Raw genomic sequence first — 17,284 nt, 5'->3', positions numbered from 1 at the left:
TGCCTGCAGCACCCAGGGCACAGGAATGAAGGCAGAGAGATGAGAGGCAGCCTGGGCTGGGAGGTGACTGAGCTCTTACTACGGGAGAAACCTTCCCAGGATTTGAAGGAAGAATTCTCTGGCTGTAGGAAAGTTTAACTTCCCTTCCTGGAGGGATCTCCTAAAGCTGCCACATCCCACAGCTTCTAGGATCTTTCAGCAGGACTCTCCCAGTTGCTGCAGTGCAGGGGAAGTGGCCATATGGCAGAGCAGGGCAGGAGCTGCAGGCAGCAAGGGCAGAGAGGAGAAGGGAGCAGGAGGTTCAAGGGATCCTAGGGTGGGAGGACAGGGCAGAGCTGCTCAGGGCAGGAACCTTGCCAGCCCTTTGCCATGGTCAGGCTGTGGCTGCAGAGCAGTGCAGGTGAGTTCCTGCAAGTGCCTCTGCCAGCTGCCAAATGGCAGCAGTGGCAGGAGCTGTCAGGATGGCTCTGCTGGATTTGCTGGGGTGCAGCAGGAGAAGCTGCTGCAGAGCAGGACTTGCTGCTGCCCCATCAGAGGCCCAGGGCCAGAAGGTTCCCTGTGGCAGGGCTGGCTGTGGGGTGGGAAGGTGGGGGTGCAGCCAGGGGTGCCCAGGGCTGTGGTGCAGAGCAGGGTCCTGCCCCCGGAGCTCTGTGTGCTGGGGCAGGGACTCTGCTGCCTGCCAGGGTCAGCTCTCAGCCCGGCCAAGGAGCTGCCATGGCCCTGCAGGGAGAAGGGGTGGGTGGAAGGAGTGACCCCTCAGGGCAGGGCAGGGCTGGGCAGGGCTGGGCAGGGCCCTTCAGCTGCAGGCTCAGGGCTCCTCACAGCTTCAGCTCCACCTCCTCCATTTCCAGGGCCCCTTCTCAGGAAGCACATCCCCCCAGAACACCTCCCCCTTCCCAGCCACCACAGGCTGTCTGGGATCTGCTCTGCAGCCCCTGCCCAGGCAGAGCTGCCCCTGGGCACTGGGCTGGGGATGGCTCTGGCAGCACTGGCAGGGAGCTGAGCTGGGCACAGGCAGGGGCTGCTGGCAGGAACAGCTCCTCACCCAGAGGCAGGCAGGCAGGGAGAGGCAGCTGCTGCCACAAGGGCTGGGCAGGGGGATGTGGGCCCCTCCCTGCTGTCCCTGTGGCACAGACCCCTTCCCTGAGCAGCTCCTGCCTGGGCTCCTTTCCCAGCCTAAGCAGAGCCTGTGCCCTCAGGCCCACGGGGGCTGGGCTGTGCATTACCCTGCAGCAGCCAGAGCCCAGGCAAGGGCCAGGCCCTGATTTCCAGCTGTCTCTCTGTGTCCCTCCTCCCTTGGCAGCAGCATTGTGGCATTTCACTGCCATCCCCTGCTGCCTGGGCTTTCCTTGTTCTCACCAGTGGATTTTCTGAGTCAGTGTGGGGTTTGGGGGGGGCAGATTCCTGTCCAGACACAAACCCTTTGGGTGCTGCTGTGGGGATGTGTCTGTGGGAGCCAAGTGCCAAAGTGCCCTCCAGGCACCTTCAGGGTATTCAGCTGTTTGCCTGGGTGTCCTGCAGGGCTGCAGGTGCCCTCCAGAAGGGCACAGCTCTGCCATAGCATCTCTGTGCTGCACAGGATCCCCATGGAGAAAACTCCTCAGTGCTGAATCCATGGAAATGCTCTGGGCAGCTGTACTTGGGAGCTGCAGTGATCCCTCTGTGTGGCAGTCTGGGAGGATAGAGATGAGATCCTAATCAGGCATCCTGAGGAAAGGCAAGGATTCTGTCAATCTGATCTTTGAACCAGGATTCCTCTGCTCCTAGAAGTGCCTTGTTACTTTTTTTAAGGGACTTCCTAAGGGTGATCCCCCTTTAGCTCTAAGCTGCCAGACAGGGGCAGCTGTGAACAGGAAAGAAGGCCAGCTCTTGTCTCTGCACCAAGAGACCACTCCTTTGCCTCTCAGGACTCACAAGATTTCCCTTGGAGCACATCAGAAATGTCACAGATTTCAACCATCCAAACTCCTCCTGGCAAGAGGAATTCGAACAAAACAAGTCCCCCAAATCCCCTCTCTGTGTTCTGCCCTTGGGCAAACTGTGACCAGCAGTTCTGGAAACACTTTGATACATCACAAGTGCATTTAATTGGAGGTCACCCTGTGCTCCAAGTTGCCTCTCACTGCACAGCAAGAAGGATTCCTCGGAGCCCATTCCAGGGTCCCTGCTCTCAGTGCCCCCTTCAGCCAGCAAAACCCAGAGCTCAGGGAGAGGGATGCAGAGATATCTTCCTGAAAAGAGGCCCTGAATGCTGAATTGCTATGAGACATGCAAGATGTTTTGCTAATTGAGTCTGGCCTAATTTAGTTCTACCTTTTTTCTCCTCAACAGATAATCATACCCTGAGGCAGCAAATGTCCAACAGCAGCTCCATGCCCCAGTTCCTCCTCCTGGCATTGGCAGACAGGCGGGAGCTGCAGCTCCTGCACTTCTGGCTCTTCCTGGCCATCTCCCTGGCTGCCCTCCTGGCCAACGGCCTCATCCTCAGCGCCGTAGCCTGCGACCACCACCTGCACACCCCCATGGGCTTCTTCCTGCTCAACCTCTCCCTCACAGACCTGGGCTGCATCTGCACCACTGTCCCCAAAGCCATGGACAACTCCCTCCATAACACCACAACCATCTCCTACACAGGATGTGCTGCACAGCTCTTTTTCTTTCTGTTTTTCATCTCAGCAGAGTATTATCTTCTCATCATCATGTGCTACGACCGCTACGTTGCCATCTGCAAACCCCTGCACTACGGGACCCTCCTGGGCAGCAGAGCTTGTGCCCACATGGCAGCAGCTGCCTGGGCCACTGGGTTTCTCAATTCTCTGCTGCTCACAGCCAATACATTTTCCCTGCCCCTGTGCCAGGGCAATGCCCTGGGCCAGTTCTTCTGTGAACTCCCTGCCATCCTCAAGCTCTCCTGCTCACATTCCTACATCAGGGAACTCGGGCTTCTCTTGATTTCCATCTGTTTAGCATTTGGTTGTTTCATTTTCATTGTTTTCTCCTATGTGCAGATCTTCAGGGCTGTGCTGAAGATCCCCTCTCAGCAGGGACGGCACAAAGCCTTTTCCACGTGCCTCCCTCACCTGGCTGTAGTCTCCCTGTTTATCAGCACTGCAGCATTTGCCTACCTGAAGCCCCCCTTCATCTCCTCCCCATCCCTGGATCTGGCACTATCAGTTCTGTACTCGGTGGTGCCTCCAGCACTGAACCCCCTCATCTACAGCCTCAGGAACCAGGAGCTCAAGGATGCCCTGAGAAAAATGATGACTGGATGCTTTTCAGGAGCAAAAAAGTGCCTGTTTTCTGGTGTGTGGCATTCGGAATGGGACTCCGTAATAGCCCAGCCTTCCTGCTCAGGTTTTTCGTGGAGGTCATTGGGTTGTTCTTGCAATAATTTCTGTGCAATGAAATATTATTATGCATCTGCCTTCTAATTTAGTGTCTACCCACTGAATTTGACCCAAAGATGTAAAAATAATGAATTGTGGTCTCTGAGTATTTAAACAAAATAAAGGACCCTGCAGTGCCTTCTTTGTCCAAGACCCTTCTTCTCAGATGTTCCTAAAGGACAGCACACTGCAGGACAGGGGGGATTTGCAAATGGGAAGGGGACAAGAATCCCAGCCCAGCAGCACTGCCAGGGAGCAGCAGGGCTTGGTCTTTGCAGAGCTGCTCTCTTGCCACTTCCACACTGTCCTCCTGAGCCCCTTTCTCGCTGTAAGGCCTGAGTGCTCTCTGAGCACAGTCCTGGGGGCTGGAAGCCCTTGGGGCACAGGCAGGGACAGGCCCTGGGAACTTGTGAAGCAGAGCTGGGCTCCCTTCCAGCATCTCCAGGATGTTGTGGGATCTTCTGAGGCCACTGCATGTACTGGGTCACTTCTTCTGTGACCTTGCTCCAGGGCTGGAACTCTCCTGCAGTGACACCATGACACTCCTGCTCTCTGCTTTCCAGGTTTCATTTTCAGATCCAGTCTTCCCCTCCTGTTCACAGGGACATCCTATGAGTGCTTCAGAGCTGCCATCCTGGGGCAGCTCCTGCCCAGCGTGGGCAGGCACAAGGTCTCTCCACCTGCTCCTCTCACCTCCCCAGTGCCACTGTTTTCTGCAGCCTCCTCATCCTTGCCCAGCACAGCCCTCCTGGCACAGTTGGACACAGCCCTTGTTCTACCCCCTCCTCGGGCACCTGCCCAACCCCCTCAGCTCCAGCCTGAGGGCCAGAAACCTTCAGGGCAGGGAGGCACTGGGGGAAATGCTGAGGAAACCTTTCAGCTGCATTCAAATCCAATTGGAGGGGTTGGCCTCGAGGAAGAAATCCCTTCTAATTCTCCAGAACAACCAGGACAACCTGTGTTGTGTCCTGGGCACTCCTCTCAAAATGTGTGATATAGAAAAGGTTTTAGAGTCAGGGCTATTGAGAAGGCTGGGCAGTGTCACTGGGAGACCTCTCCCAAACCCTTGGAAAGGCCAGAGCCAGCCCAGAGCTTCCTGGGGCCTTGGCAAAGGCAGACATGGCACCAGTCTGCAAACAGGGCAGGAAGGAGGGTTGGGAGAGTTCCAGACTGCTCAGGCTCAGCAGGGAAGGGGATAGGGCAAGTCCTCCTGCAGCCATTCCCAAGCATGGGAAGGACAAGGCAGGGATTGCAGAACCCCTGTGGGAGGGAATAGAAGGGGATGTTTTGTGCCCAGACTTTATCAAGGCCCTTGACATGGTGCCCTGACCTTATGGCCAGACTGGTGAGAGCTGGACTGAAGAAGTGGAAGATGTGGTGGATGGGAAGTTGGCTGAATGAAGAGTGTCCAATAAAATCCATGGTACAAAGTCCTTTTGGCAGCAACTTCCTGGTGAAATCCCTCAGTGATCAGCCCTTGAACACCAATGCTGAAGAGCTCTCTATATAATGGGATAAAATGTTTTTTCAAGTCCTTTGTGGATGATTCCAAATTTCAGGGAACCCCTGAGCAACCTTTCCTGGTTTAAAGACACATATTGGGGTGGGAACTCCAATAAAATGAACTCTCTCCCCTTTTATTCCCCACCACTACAGGGAGACAAAATACAAGGAGGTACAAGTGAAAAAAAAAACCAGTTGACTGACAAGAAATATAGCAGCAAAACCAGTAATACCAACAGAAGAGTTCAAAGCAACAGCAGAGAGAGAAATTGCCTCCTCTCTACCCATCTGCCCCAACTCCCTTTTGTAAATACAAACAGGGATCAACATGTGCCTCCCTTCCCCCTTTTCCTCCAGGGTAGAGAGGGGGCAAAGCAAACTCTGGAAAACTCTCTGCTCTGAGATCAGTTGTGCTGCCCAAGAACACGCTGACTCCAGAGGTGTCCAAGCGGGGCAGAGCCGGTGACTCCGGTCCGTGCGGCGGCGGGGGGGAGGCAGCAGCTCTGCTTGATTCCATGGAGTTCTGGGGAGGCACAGTGGGTGCCAGGAGACTCTTCAGTGTCACTATGGCCCCTTGGTTTCATGAGGATCTGAGATGTCTCAGAGTTCCTTTTGTTCCAAAGAGACCCCGCATGTCACAATGGTCCCTTGGTTCCATGAGATTCCACAGTGTCCCTGCATTCCTTTGGTTCCATGAGGCCCTGCAGTGTCACAGTGCCACTTGATTCCATGACGTTACAAAGAATCAGAATGGCCCCTTGATTTAAGGCCAACTGCACATGGGGCTGCCTTGGGGGGTGTGTGGGCACCCAGACAAGGGAGTTTTCACCCCCTGGACTCAGCCCTGGGGTCACCACATCAGGACTGGTCTGTCTGTCTGTGAGGTTCCCCATTCTGGAGGAATGAGGAAGAACAGGAGAGGGTCTAGAGGAGATCTGACAGGATGGAGCTTTTCTCTGTATTGGAAATAGAATGAAATCTCCACAAAGAGTAGCATGGAAGGTTCAGAATGAAGGTGAGGAAAAAGAAATATCACTCAACAGGGACCCTTGTGCTGCAAGAGGTCACCCAGAGGGAGTCAGGATCAGCCCATGGCTTTGTGTTCCAGGGAACAGCCAGAGCTGGTGCAGAGACATCAGGGAGGGTCTAGAAATGCTGCTGGGAGGGGGTGGGAAAGCAGGAGGGGTGTGTGCAGCCTGCAAGGCCAGAGCAGCAGCAGGGCCAGGGCAGGACAGCCTGCAGGAGAGATGGCCAAGGGCTCTGGCAGGGCTGCAAGGCCCAAAGGCACCCAGGCCTTTGTCCCCTTGCCTCTGGCAGCTGCCTCTGCCACTCAGGCCACCACAACCAACTTGCCTGGCAGGTTCTGCCCTTGGTTTCTGCCTCGCCCCTCCCTCAGGAGCCTGGCAGGGGTTGCCCAGTTTTGGGCCTTTGTTGTTCCTCCCCCTCCCATCCCAGTGCCCCCCAAACAGCCCTGAGCCAGCCGGGAGGGACAGGATCTGCTGGGCCAGGGCCTGGGGCTCAGGCCTTGGCCTTTGTGCTCCACAAAACCAAGGCAGGCTTTGCTCAGCATTGCAGGGGCCTGCCCAGAGCCTTTGTCTGCCTGCACTCCTGGCCTCCAAGGAGCTGCTCCAAGGAGTCCCTGGGGAGGCTTTGTCAGTGCCTGCCCTCAGTGGGGCCCAGCAATGCTTCAAGGCACTTGGAGTTTGGCTTCTGACTTCTTCAGCAGCTGCTTCAGTCTTCTCTCAGCACCTCAGGATCATGGGCTGGGCTGCAAACACACCGTGGGGCTCATTAAAATGCAGAAATCCCTCAGGATCTCTTTATCTTCCTTTAATTGTCTTCAAGGCAATTTCAAAACAAGTATTCAAAATTTGTACTTTTTTTTTTTAATTCAAGGATGGATATTTTTAAGTTCAGACAAGAGGTGACAGAGGTGTTCTCCAAGTGATCTTGATGCTGAGTGTCTCCTCAGGAGATCCACACTGACCCTGGATGATCAACCTTGCTCCTCACCCCCCAACCTCACCAGTTCTGACATGGCCCATCTTGGACTGACAGCTGATGCAACTCCAAACACACTGTGGGACCCATTAAAACATTGAAAAACAAATTATTTTTCTTTCTTTAATTGTCTTCAAGACATCAACAACTAATTAGAGTTGTTTTGTAGTTTAGCTAAGCAGGAAGATTTCGAAGTGGAAGTCATGAAAAATATATTTTTTGATGAAAGAGAATGATTTACACAGAGCCTTGGAATGCAAGAGGGTCAGGATGCAAAGGATTTGGACACAAATATAAGGGGGCAAAAGAGATTACTAGCATTTAATTATTGACCAGTTTGACAGTTATAAGGTGATTCAATAGCATTTGCCACAATTTTAACAGTGACTGAATTATAGATTCCCAATAACAACATTCCCACCACAGTCAAGTCACACCCACACCCAGGCAGAGATGTGTGGACACATCAAGAGCTGGGTGTGGAAAGGTCCCTCTCCCAAATTCTCCTCCTTGTCAGGGAAACACTCCCACCAATCCCTTTGTGTTTCCCAACAGACCAGGGTCACAGCTGGAGGAGTATTTGTGGAGGGGGATCAGAATTGTCCTGGGCATCAGCGAGGGTCTTTGGAGTGTTGGAAACTGGAGGGTTCCTGAGCTGGGAGAGGCTGCCAGAGGTGTCCCACTGAGAGGGAGGTGCTGGGGAGCTGCCAGGGCCTCCCTCAGCCCCGCTGGTTGTGGGCTCCCAAGGTGACTGGCTTTAGTTATCTGCTGAATTTCCATCCTGGTGTCAGGAATGACTGGAGTTTCCCAAATATTTGGGAATTGTATCCAAACGGTTCCATTTAGGTTACGAGTCAGGTAGAGAATGTTCCAACGTTTTCAGGGCATGACTGATTATCCTATGTTCCCGAGCTCTTACACCCATCCCAGTCAGCTGGATGGGTTATTGACAATGTGTCAATTTGCGAGCGGCAACCCCGGCGGTGAGTGCGGCAGCCCCGTGGGAGCGGCGGCTCCGGGCACAGACGCCGGCGGCAGCCGCTGTGGCTCCTGGAACCGAGTGGCCATTGGGACACTGCAGGGCCTGCTGGAATCCAGGGGCCGGTGGGACACAGGGGAGCCTCTTGGAGCCAAGGGAACCCTGGGATATTCTGGAACATCCTAGAATCACGGAGCCATTGTGACACTGCAGGGTCTCAAGGAACCAAAGGAACCCTGAGAGCTTTTGCAACCTCATGGAATCAAGGGGCCATTTCTGGCAGGATGCTCTGCTCTGATATTACCTAAACAATGGTCAGAGAATGCAAACAATGCAAGCTCTCTGTGATGAGTTACTGCTGGAGTCAAGGTGCTGTTTTTAAGGTTGAATTCTGCTAAACCCAAAATGCTTCATGAAACTTCAGACACAGATCCTGCTTTCCGAAGCAGGATTTGACAGAGAAGCTGCTCCCTGACCCGCAAATATGTCTGGCAGTCAAACCCTTGATAACTATAAAAGCCCCGTCCAACTGTCATGGGGCAGATTCTTCCACAGACTTCCTTGAAGTGTGTGGAGCTTGTGCCATGAAGCAGGGTCAGCTCTTCATGGTCACTGCCCAGGGGTTAAGTGAAAGAGATAGAACTACTCCCTATCGTTGTGGGGTGAGTTACATCAATCTCTGCTTCAGGATTGTTTCTTTTTGTTGGCTTTGATCCAACTGCTTTAATAGAATGACTTTGATAGACTACAATATCCTATCTTACACTATACTGCTAGAAGTTTTTTGGGTTTTATACTGTGCAGTAAATAATTCTGATTGAGGTCTTTTGTCTGTTCACTTGTCTGGTAAATTTTCTGTTCATTTGACATAATAAATAATTCATTTTAAAGAAATATTTCTGATTTGCCATTACTAAACCTTGCAGGACAAAGTAATTGAATCACACCTCTATAATTCCTTCAATTAAAACTAAAATCTGAGTCTGAGATTGGATCCAGCCACAGCCAGAGTCCTCTCTGAGAAGGAATTTAGAAAGCAAGGGGGTCCTTTCTGCACCTCGTAGCTCAACGAGACGGCTTCTGCCATCAACTTTGTCTAAGCCTTCCACCCCCCCAGCCCCAAGCCGTGACACATGGGCATGTCTTGTGCATGCAGTGCAAACATGTACTCCTGAGCTGGTCATTTGATGTCCCTCCTTGGAGGGAAGAACAAGCCCAATGGCCTGGGGTGAGAGGCCAGTGCTGGGAGCGGCGCTGGCTGTGCCAGGGCACTGCTGGGTGCCCCCACCCTGAGCACTCCCGCCCTTGTGCTGGTCACTGCTGTTTTCCTCTGCAGGGCGTTGTGTTGGGCACATCCTGGAGAGCAAAGTGGAAAGCAGATGGAAGCTTTCAGGCCCTGGCCTGAGGAGATGCCCCTGCAGGATGGCAGTGCTGCTGCAGAGGTCAGCTCTGTGCCAGCAGTGCCCGTGGCTGTCCCTGCCTGCAGTCCCTGGACAGTCCTGCAGCAGGACTGGGACCCACTGCCAGAGCACTGAGGCCTCCAACAACACAGGGCTCTGCAGGACAGTGTGGAAGGGAAGGGAGAGGAGGCCACGCAGGAGAAGGGCTGCTGCTCCCTGGCAGTGCTGCTCTGCTGGGACTCTTTTCTGGCCCAGCTCTGCACAGAGGCCCCGACCCTGCAGCTGCAGAGAAGTCAGAGAGGAAAGATGTCAGGCAAACAAGCCAATGCACAGTTCTTTATTTGGTTGAAGAACACAGTGAGTACAATTCCCAATCTGTACACCTTCCGGGCCAGGCTAGAAAGGCAAACACTGAATTGAAAATGGTGTTCATATATAAAAAGATATTTTTATATATATCCTTGTAGATATATTTATAGATATAAAGATTTTTTGATGTGAACAAATTCTCACAAAAATAACACTCCTATCAGAAGTAAAAAATAGAGAAGGTATGGTGGGCCTTTAATGAAGTCCATAACAGGATTGGCCTTTTATGAGGTAAATAACAGGCAGAAGAAGGAGAGTTTATTGCTTCCGAAAAACAGCCAGTTATCAGTTTCCTCAGGGCATCCTTGAGCTCCTGGTTCCTCAGGCTATAGATGAAGGGGTTCAATGCTGGAGGAACCACCGAGTACAGAACTGACAGGGCCAGATCCAGGGATGGGGAGGAGATGGAGGGAGGCTTCAGGTAGGCAAAGAATAACGTGCTGACAAAAAGGGAGACCACGGCCAGGTGAGGGAGGCACGTGGAAAAGGCTTTGTGCCGTCCCTGCTGAGAGGGGATCCTCAGCACAGCCCTGAAAATCTGCACATAGGAGAAAACAATGAAAATGAAACAACCAAACATTAAACAGGCAATAACCACAGTGAGCCCAAGTTCCCTGAGGTAGCCTGAGTGTGAGCAGGAGAGCTTGAGGATGGCAGGGATTTCACAGAAGAACTGGCCCAGGGCATTGCCCTGGCACAGGGGCAGGGAAAATGTGTTGGCTGTGTGCAGCAGAGCACTGAGAAACCCAGTGGCCCAGGCAGCTGCTGCCATGTGGGCACAAGCTCTGCTGCCCAGAAGGGTCCCGTAGTGCAGGGGTTTGCAGATGGCAACGTAGCGGTCGTAGCACATGATGGTGAGGAGGGAAAACTCTGCTCCAAGAAAGAAGACAAGCAGAAAGGCCTGTGCAGCACATCCCATGTAGGAGATGGTTGTGGTGTTCCGGAGGGAATTGTGCATGGCTTTGGGGACAGTGGTGCAGATGCAGCCCAGGTCTGTGAGGGAGAGGTTGAGCAGGAAGAAGCCCATGGGGGTGTGCAGGTGGTGGTCACAGGCTACAGCGCTGAGGATGAGGCCGTTGGCCAGGAGGGCAGCCAGGGAGATGGCCAGGAAGAGCCAGAAGTGCAGGAGCTGCAGCTCCCGCCTGTCTGCCAATGCCAGGAGGAGGAACTGGGGCATGGAGCTGCTGTTGGACATTTGCTGCTTTTTAGCACAGAGTCTGTTCAAAAAAGGAAAGGGCACGGAACAGTTAAGACAGACCTCTGTGAAAAAGCCACTCCATTGCTACAAGAAATCAATGTGTCAAATGTCACCAAATGCACTGCCAAGAAGTCAGCTTTGCTCTGGTCCAGGGGGACATGGAATTTTTTGGTAGAGCTCTCACACACACAAGGAATGTCAGATGTAAGAGACCTTGAATACAAAAGTTCCATCTCTACTGTAATGAATCAGAAGAGCTGGGGCTGCAGAGCAGAAGCTTAGTCTGAATTTAGAATAATTGCACCTGTGTTTTCTATTTCTACCATCACACCTGGGAAAGTTCTTTTCCACTGCAGGAATCCTCATTTCTATGGCCCAGCACCCAGTGCCCAGCAGAGCTGCAGGGAAGGGATCCCAGAGCTGCCTGAACACCCCCTCCCCGAGGCCTTTGGGAGCACTTGCCCCCCACTCCCTGCCCAGGGCTCTGCTGCCTGGAGCTGTCCCTGCCAGCAGCTGCTTCTCTGGGCCCAGGGCTGAAAAAGTGACACTGATGCTGTCTAAAAGACAGTTTTAATGTCTGACACTCTCAGGTTCAATCCCCTCTAATCTAACAGAGTTCAAGTTTCAGTGTCTCCTCCTGTGCTCAGAGATTGATTTCCCTTGTCGCAGTCAGCACCCAGACAACCCAGAGTATAACACTGAAAGAACTGGTTCATTCTCTTTAAGGTACTCCCTGTCTGTCTGTGCCTCTTGGAAATACCTTCTGGGAAATTTCCTGCTTTATTCTGGAGCTGTGACTAGCCCTCATCCCTGCAGCACACTTTGGAGATCAGAAAGACTCTGCCCTGCTCTGCCCTCCCAGGAGTTGTTCCTTCCCCACAGCCCTTCTCCCCCAGCCCCGTGGCAGCTCCTTGGCCGGGCTGAGAGCTGACCCTGGCAGGCAGCAGAGTCCCTGCCCCAGCACACAGAGCCCTGGGGGCAGGACCCTGCTCTGCACCACAGCCCTGGGCACCCCTGGCTGCACCCCCACCTTCCCACCCCACAGGCAGCCCTGGCACATGGAACCTTCTGGCCCTGGGCCTCTGATGGGGCAGCAGCAAGTCCTGCTCTGCAGCAGCTTCTCCTGCTGCACCCCAGCAAATCCAGCAGAGCCATCCTGACAGCTCCTGCCACTGCTGCCATTTGGCAGCTGAGAGAGGCACTTGCAGGAACTCACCTGCACTGCTCTGCAGCCAGAGCCTGACCCTGGCAAAGGGCTGGCAAGGTTCCTGCCCTGAGCAGCTCTGCCCTGTCCTCCCAGCCCAGGATCCCTTGAACCTCCTGCTCCCTTCTCCTCTCTGCCCTTGCTGCCTGCAGCTCCTGCCCTGCTCTGCCATATGGCCACTTCCTCTGCACTGCAGCAACTGGGAGAGTCCTGCTGAAAGATCCTAGAAGCTGTGAGATTTACCAGCTATAGGAGATGCCTCCAGGAAGGCAAGTTGAACTTTCCTACAGCCAGAGAATTCTTCCTTCAAATCCTGGGAAGGTTTCTCCCGTGGTGAGAGCTCAGTCACCTCCCAGCCCAGGCTGCCTCTCATCTCTCTGCCTCCTCTCCTGTGCCCTGGGTGCTGCAGGCAGTGCCCTCAGCCCTGCTGGGCTGTGCAGAGGAGCTGCTCACCAGCAGAGCTGTCTCTTTGAAGCTCTTCTTGCTTGCCAGGAGCTCCCTGTGTGCCAGGAGCCTGGCCCAGCTCAGCAGCACAGCAACAGCCCCAGGCAGCCCTTGCTCTGCCCCTCTGGGCTCCCTCCAGCTGTCCCTGGGGCTCCAGGGGAACCTGCTGGCACACAGCTGAAGGAAATAATGATGTGCCTTCTCTCAGCTGGGCACAGACACTTCTTTCAGCACTGTCATTTCTCCAGACAGACACAGAGTTAAGTCCAAGAGTCCCCTTTTCATGTCCCATCATTAGACAGGAAACCCAGACAGTGCCCAGGAGGGATCTCCTTCACCTGCACTGAGAGAAGGGACTCAGCTGAGTCAACAGAGGTGTCTCCTTGTGGCTCTGCAGACCTGGGGCCAGAAGGACACTCATCTCCCTCCACAACCCCCATGGGCTGGGATTCCTCCTGCCCCAGTTCATTCCCTTCATGGTCTCTTTTCAGTGATGGCCTCAGTGGGTCTTGCTGACATCCTCAGCAACTTGGAGGTTTCCTGATGAATTTTACTTCTCTAGAGGCTTGTTCAGTCTTCAGATCCTCAGTTCAGGATTTCAGTGCCCAAGGGCTCATTGACACTCAAAACATCTTAGGGAGAAAAAACTCTGGGAATAATTTACTTTTAAGTCTTCCACTCTTTTGAGGTTTATTAGACAGATTTCACAGCCACATCCCACAGACCATTTTCCACTTGTAACCAGTGACTCTGAGTTCCTGCATACCCAGCCCCCAGGGATGGTTTCCTTGTCTGCTCATTCCTCCACACTCTTCTCAGAGATGGCATCTTAACAAGACCTGGGAGTAATTTACTTGTAAGTCTTCAATTCTTTTGTGGTTAATTACAGAGATCTCAGAATTGTATTCAAAGTGAATATCTTGTATTAAAGAAGCAATAAGCAAATATTTCCTTTTTTGTCTCCTGTTTACTTTTTTCCTCTCTGTATTTTTCCTGTGCACACAGTGAGTCACACACTGAAGTCACAAGAGCTCTCAATCCACAGAGGGAGGAAAAGAGAGAAAATGAATGAAATGCTCTATTGTACAGAGTGAAATCTGCACTTACCCCAATATTCTGGGCTTACAGGAACTTTATCAAACACATTTTTCAGCATCTGTTCACTGGGGAAACATCTGTGTGGATGGCCAGGCCCAAGGAGTGGTGGGGAGTGGAGTTCCATCCAGGGGTGTTCCCAGGGCTCAGCACTGGGCTCAGGGCACTTCAATCTCTTTCTCAATGATCTGCACAAGGGCATCGAGTGCAGCCTCAGGCAGTTCCCAGGGGACACCAAGCTGGGGGGGAGTGTTGGTGTGCTGGAGGGCAGGAAGGCTCTGCAGAGGGATCTGGACAGGCTGGATCCATGGGCCCAGGCCACTTGAAGGAGGTTCAACAAGGCCAAGTGCCAGGTGCTCTGCCTGAGACACTTTCATCTGGTCAGTCCCATCCCCCTGTCCATTGTTGGATGTCACTCAGGAGCCCAAGTCTTGGCTCCCTGTGCATCTCCAGGATGGACTTTCACAGCCAACCTCTCTGCCCGGGTGGCAGGAGGGCCTACCCTGATAAGGCCTAAAATGCCATCAGACAATGCCAACAGTGCCAGCTCTCATGCAAGCTGTCTGTGAGATCTGGGAATGGTTTTGGTGTTGAATGATGCTCAAACCAGCCTGGTTCACCAAACTCCAAACACACATCCTGCTTTTGGAAGTTGGATGGGACAGAGAAGCTGGTAACTGGCCTGTCCATTTGTGAGGAGCAGTCAGTCACTTCATCCTAGAAAAGTCCAGTCCCCTTTCATCCAGGCAGGTTCTTCTAACACAGCCCTTCTTGGGGTAGATGTGTGGAGATTCCTGCCTTGGGTGGGGACGCCCTCCAAGGACACTCTTCAAGGTTGAGCAAAAGAAATCTCACGACCGTTGGTGTGGGTGAGTTACATCAGATCTCCACATAATAATTATTTCCTTTGGCTAGTTTTAATATAATTGTTCAATAATTTCTTCAATATAGTGCACTATCCTATCTTATACTGTACACCTAGCAGTTTTAGCTTTATACAGTGTAGTAAATAATTCTGATTAAGATCTTTTGTCTGCTCATTTGTAAGAATAAATGATTCATTTTATATAAATATTGTCATTTGGCCAATCATTAAACCAGTGGGACAAAAGTGGTTCAATCACACTTCTGTAATTCCTTAAATGTAATTTGTTGACAAAATCTGAGGCAAAGATTGCATCCCTTATTCCTTGAGGCTCTGCAGTGTGACAATGGCTCCTTGATTCCATGAGGTTGCACTTTTTCCCAGCATTCTTGGGCTCCATAAGGCCCTGAAGTGTGACAATGGCCCACTGATTCCATCATTTTCCCCAGTGTCTCAATGGACCCTTGATTCCATGAGATTCCACAGTGTCCCATTGGTTCCCTTTGGTTCCAAAGGTTCTGGGATGTCACACTGGCCCCTTGATTCCCTGACGTTCCACAAAGTCCCGGGGTCCTTTTGATTCCAGGAGGTTCCGCAGTGTCCCATGTTCCCTTTGGTTCCAGGAGGAGCCAGGGTATTCCAATGGCCCCTGGATTCCAGGAGATTCCACAGTGTCCTGGGGCTCCCTTGTCTCCCTGAGTTTTGGCAGTGTCCCGGGGTCCCTTTGTTCCCAGGAGGTTCCTTTGTTTCCATCAGGCCCTGCCATGTCCCAGACTTCCTTTGGTTCCATGAGGTGCTGCAGGGTCACAATGTCCCCTTTATTCCATGAGGTTCCGCCATGTTCCAGGGTTCCTTTGATTCCATGGGATTCCACAGGGCCAAAACTCCCTGCTTCTTATCCTTCCAACATTTGTGGGCCCATTCTATCCCTGCCTGGGATGGAGCCCCATTGTGTTTCTGCAGGAATGGATCCATGGCCATCCTGCCACTGCACCAATTTAATGCTGCACAAACGTCACTGCAGGCCCAACACTGGATGCAAGAACAGTCTGGGAACTCCAGGCCTGCTCCCATTCAGCAGAGCCAGTCGGGGTCACAAAGAGCACAAGTGATTGACTGCAACCCCTGCAGTTCTCTGGCATTGCTGGGGACAAATGCAGGAACTGCCAGGAGCTCTGCAGAGCCCTGACAGTGCCACTGCAATCCCAAGCTGCATTGCCCGGGTCAACCCTCAGCACAGCCAAGGCCACAACCCTTCCTGAAAGGTGTCCCTTCTGGGCAGGGCCAGGGGGACAAACCCCTCCATCTGTCCCTGCACATGTTGTGTCCAATTCTCATCCCCCACTTAGGGACAAAGTCAGGCTACATTTTATACCTTATTAACCAAGACTGTGGAAAGTGCTGTGGGTGGGACTGTGGTCCAATTTCCATTTTATTTGTGGGCACGTTGTACAGAACATTTCTTGGTAGGAGGTGCACTTGGTTTGTACAAAACATCTCTGGGTATCAAGGAGAACAAAGAGACCATGCAGCTTCCACCTCACTGCATTTTCCTTGTCCGTGATGTGTCAACACACACCACAGGACTTTCATCTGATTTCCGTGTCTGTTCTGATCCCCACAGGCCTCGTAGTGATTTGAGCTTTGCATTTCCTTCACTGTTTTGTGCTTCCAACCCACCCACACACCCACACCCTCCAGTCTGGGCCTCCCAAAGAACTCAGGAGTTTGCTGTTAGTGTTTCCCACTGCAGGGGCTGGAACTTGGGCCACAATCTGTGCCAGGAGCAGAGAGATCCCTGGACAGAGACTTCTTGGCAATGGAGTTATTAAGAAAAAAGGACAGGCTGTGGGGATCAGTGTCAGGGCATGGCCTGGGAAGTGTTTTGAGCAGCCTCCTGTTTACCATGACCAGCTTTTTCATTCCCTTTTCCTTCTGTTTTCTCATGCTTGTTCCTCCTCAAACTGCCGTGATCTCATCCTTTCCTTTCCTTTGTTTCTTCCCTAGAAATCCCATGACAAGTCTTCCTCAGTCCCCAAATGTGCTTTCTTGTTGCCCATCATAAGTTTCAAACCCTGAGCATGAAAACTCCATCCACATCTGTGAGGTCATGCTGGGAGGCTCTGCCATTGACCTACTTGGTGAAGGCTTCACACAAATATTTTGGAACTCTCTTTCAATTAGTTTTTTACCTTTTGGGGTTAGAAGGTTTCTCTAAAAACATGGCAATTCATGTCCTAGATATGGCAATTCTTTGGAGAAGGAGGTTGGGACTCAAAGAATCACAGAATGGTTTGGGTTGAAAGGGAGGTAAAAGGTCATCTGGTCCAAGTCCCTGGACATGGACAGTGACATCTTTTACTAATTCAGGTTACTCACAGTCTCTGACCTTGGACAAATGCAAGGATGGGACATCAAATTCTCTGGGAACTTGTTCCAGTTCTTGCCACCCTTATTGTTAAATATTTCTTCCGATTATAGATAAAATACTCCAGTCTTCAGTTCAAAGCCATTGCCCTGTGTTCTGCCACCATAGGCCTTGGTAAAATGTATCCCTGTGTTTTCCTTAGACTATGAGCACCATGTGTTCATCTGTAAACACCTTGGAGAGTACCCAGGGATCTCCGAAGAAAAGATTTGGAGGCCTCAAGCCCATAACCACTCCGTAGGGACCTGGGAGCTCTGAGCTCCATGGTGTGGAGACTGGACAGTGCAGGAGTAGCCAGAGAGGGCTTGAAGGGTGGTTTCAGAGATGAAGGATCCTTTTGTCATAGCAGGAAACAGCATGAGAAATAAAGAAATAATGCCAAGTTCAGCTGGAGAGGTCCAGAATGGAAACA

At 52.2% G+C, this 17,284-nt stretch overlaps 2 protein-coding genes and 1 pseudogene across 2 annotated transcripts; 1 reads left to right on the top strand and 2 right to left on the bottom strand.

Moving 5' to 3' along the window:
* The window catches only part of LOC135405244 (zinc finger protein 208-like), a 328,696-nt pseudogene that overhangs the window by 50,470 nt on the left and 260,942 nt on the right, over window positions 1-17,284 (bottom strand).
* Window positions 2,355-5,251, top strand: LOC135404650 (olfactory receptor 14J1-like). The gene is made up of 2 exons (XM_064639383.1): window positions 2,355-3,303; window positions 5,247-5,251. Exons 1-2 carry the CDS (start codon window positions 2,355-2,357, stop codon window positions 5,249-5,251), a joined length of 954 nt encoding a protein of 317 aa, XP_064495453.1.
* On the bottom strand, window positions 9,799-10,804 carry LOC135404649 (olfactory receptor 14C36-like). The gene has a single exon (XM_064639382.1). It carries the CDS (start codon window positions 10,663-10,665, stop codon window positions 9,799-9,801), a length of 867 nt encoding a protein of 288 aa, XP_064495452.1. The 5' UTR covers window positions 10,666-10,804.

The sequence above is a fragment of the Pseudopipra pipra genome, chromosome W, assembly GCF_036250125.1.
Source record: "Pseudopipra pipra isolate bDixPip1 chromosome W, bDixPip1.hap1, whole genome shotgun sequence".
Taxonomy (NCBI): Eukaryota; Metazoa; Chordata; class Aves; order Passeriformes; family Pipridae; genus Pseudopipra; species Pseudopipra pipra.
Note: the sequence above shows the minus strand (reverse complement) of the source record. Positions and strands in the feature narration are given on the sequence as shown.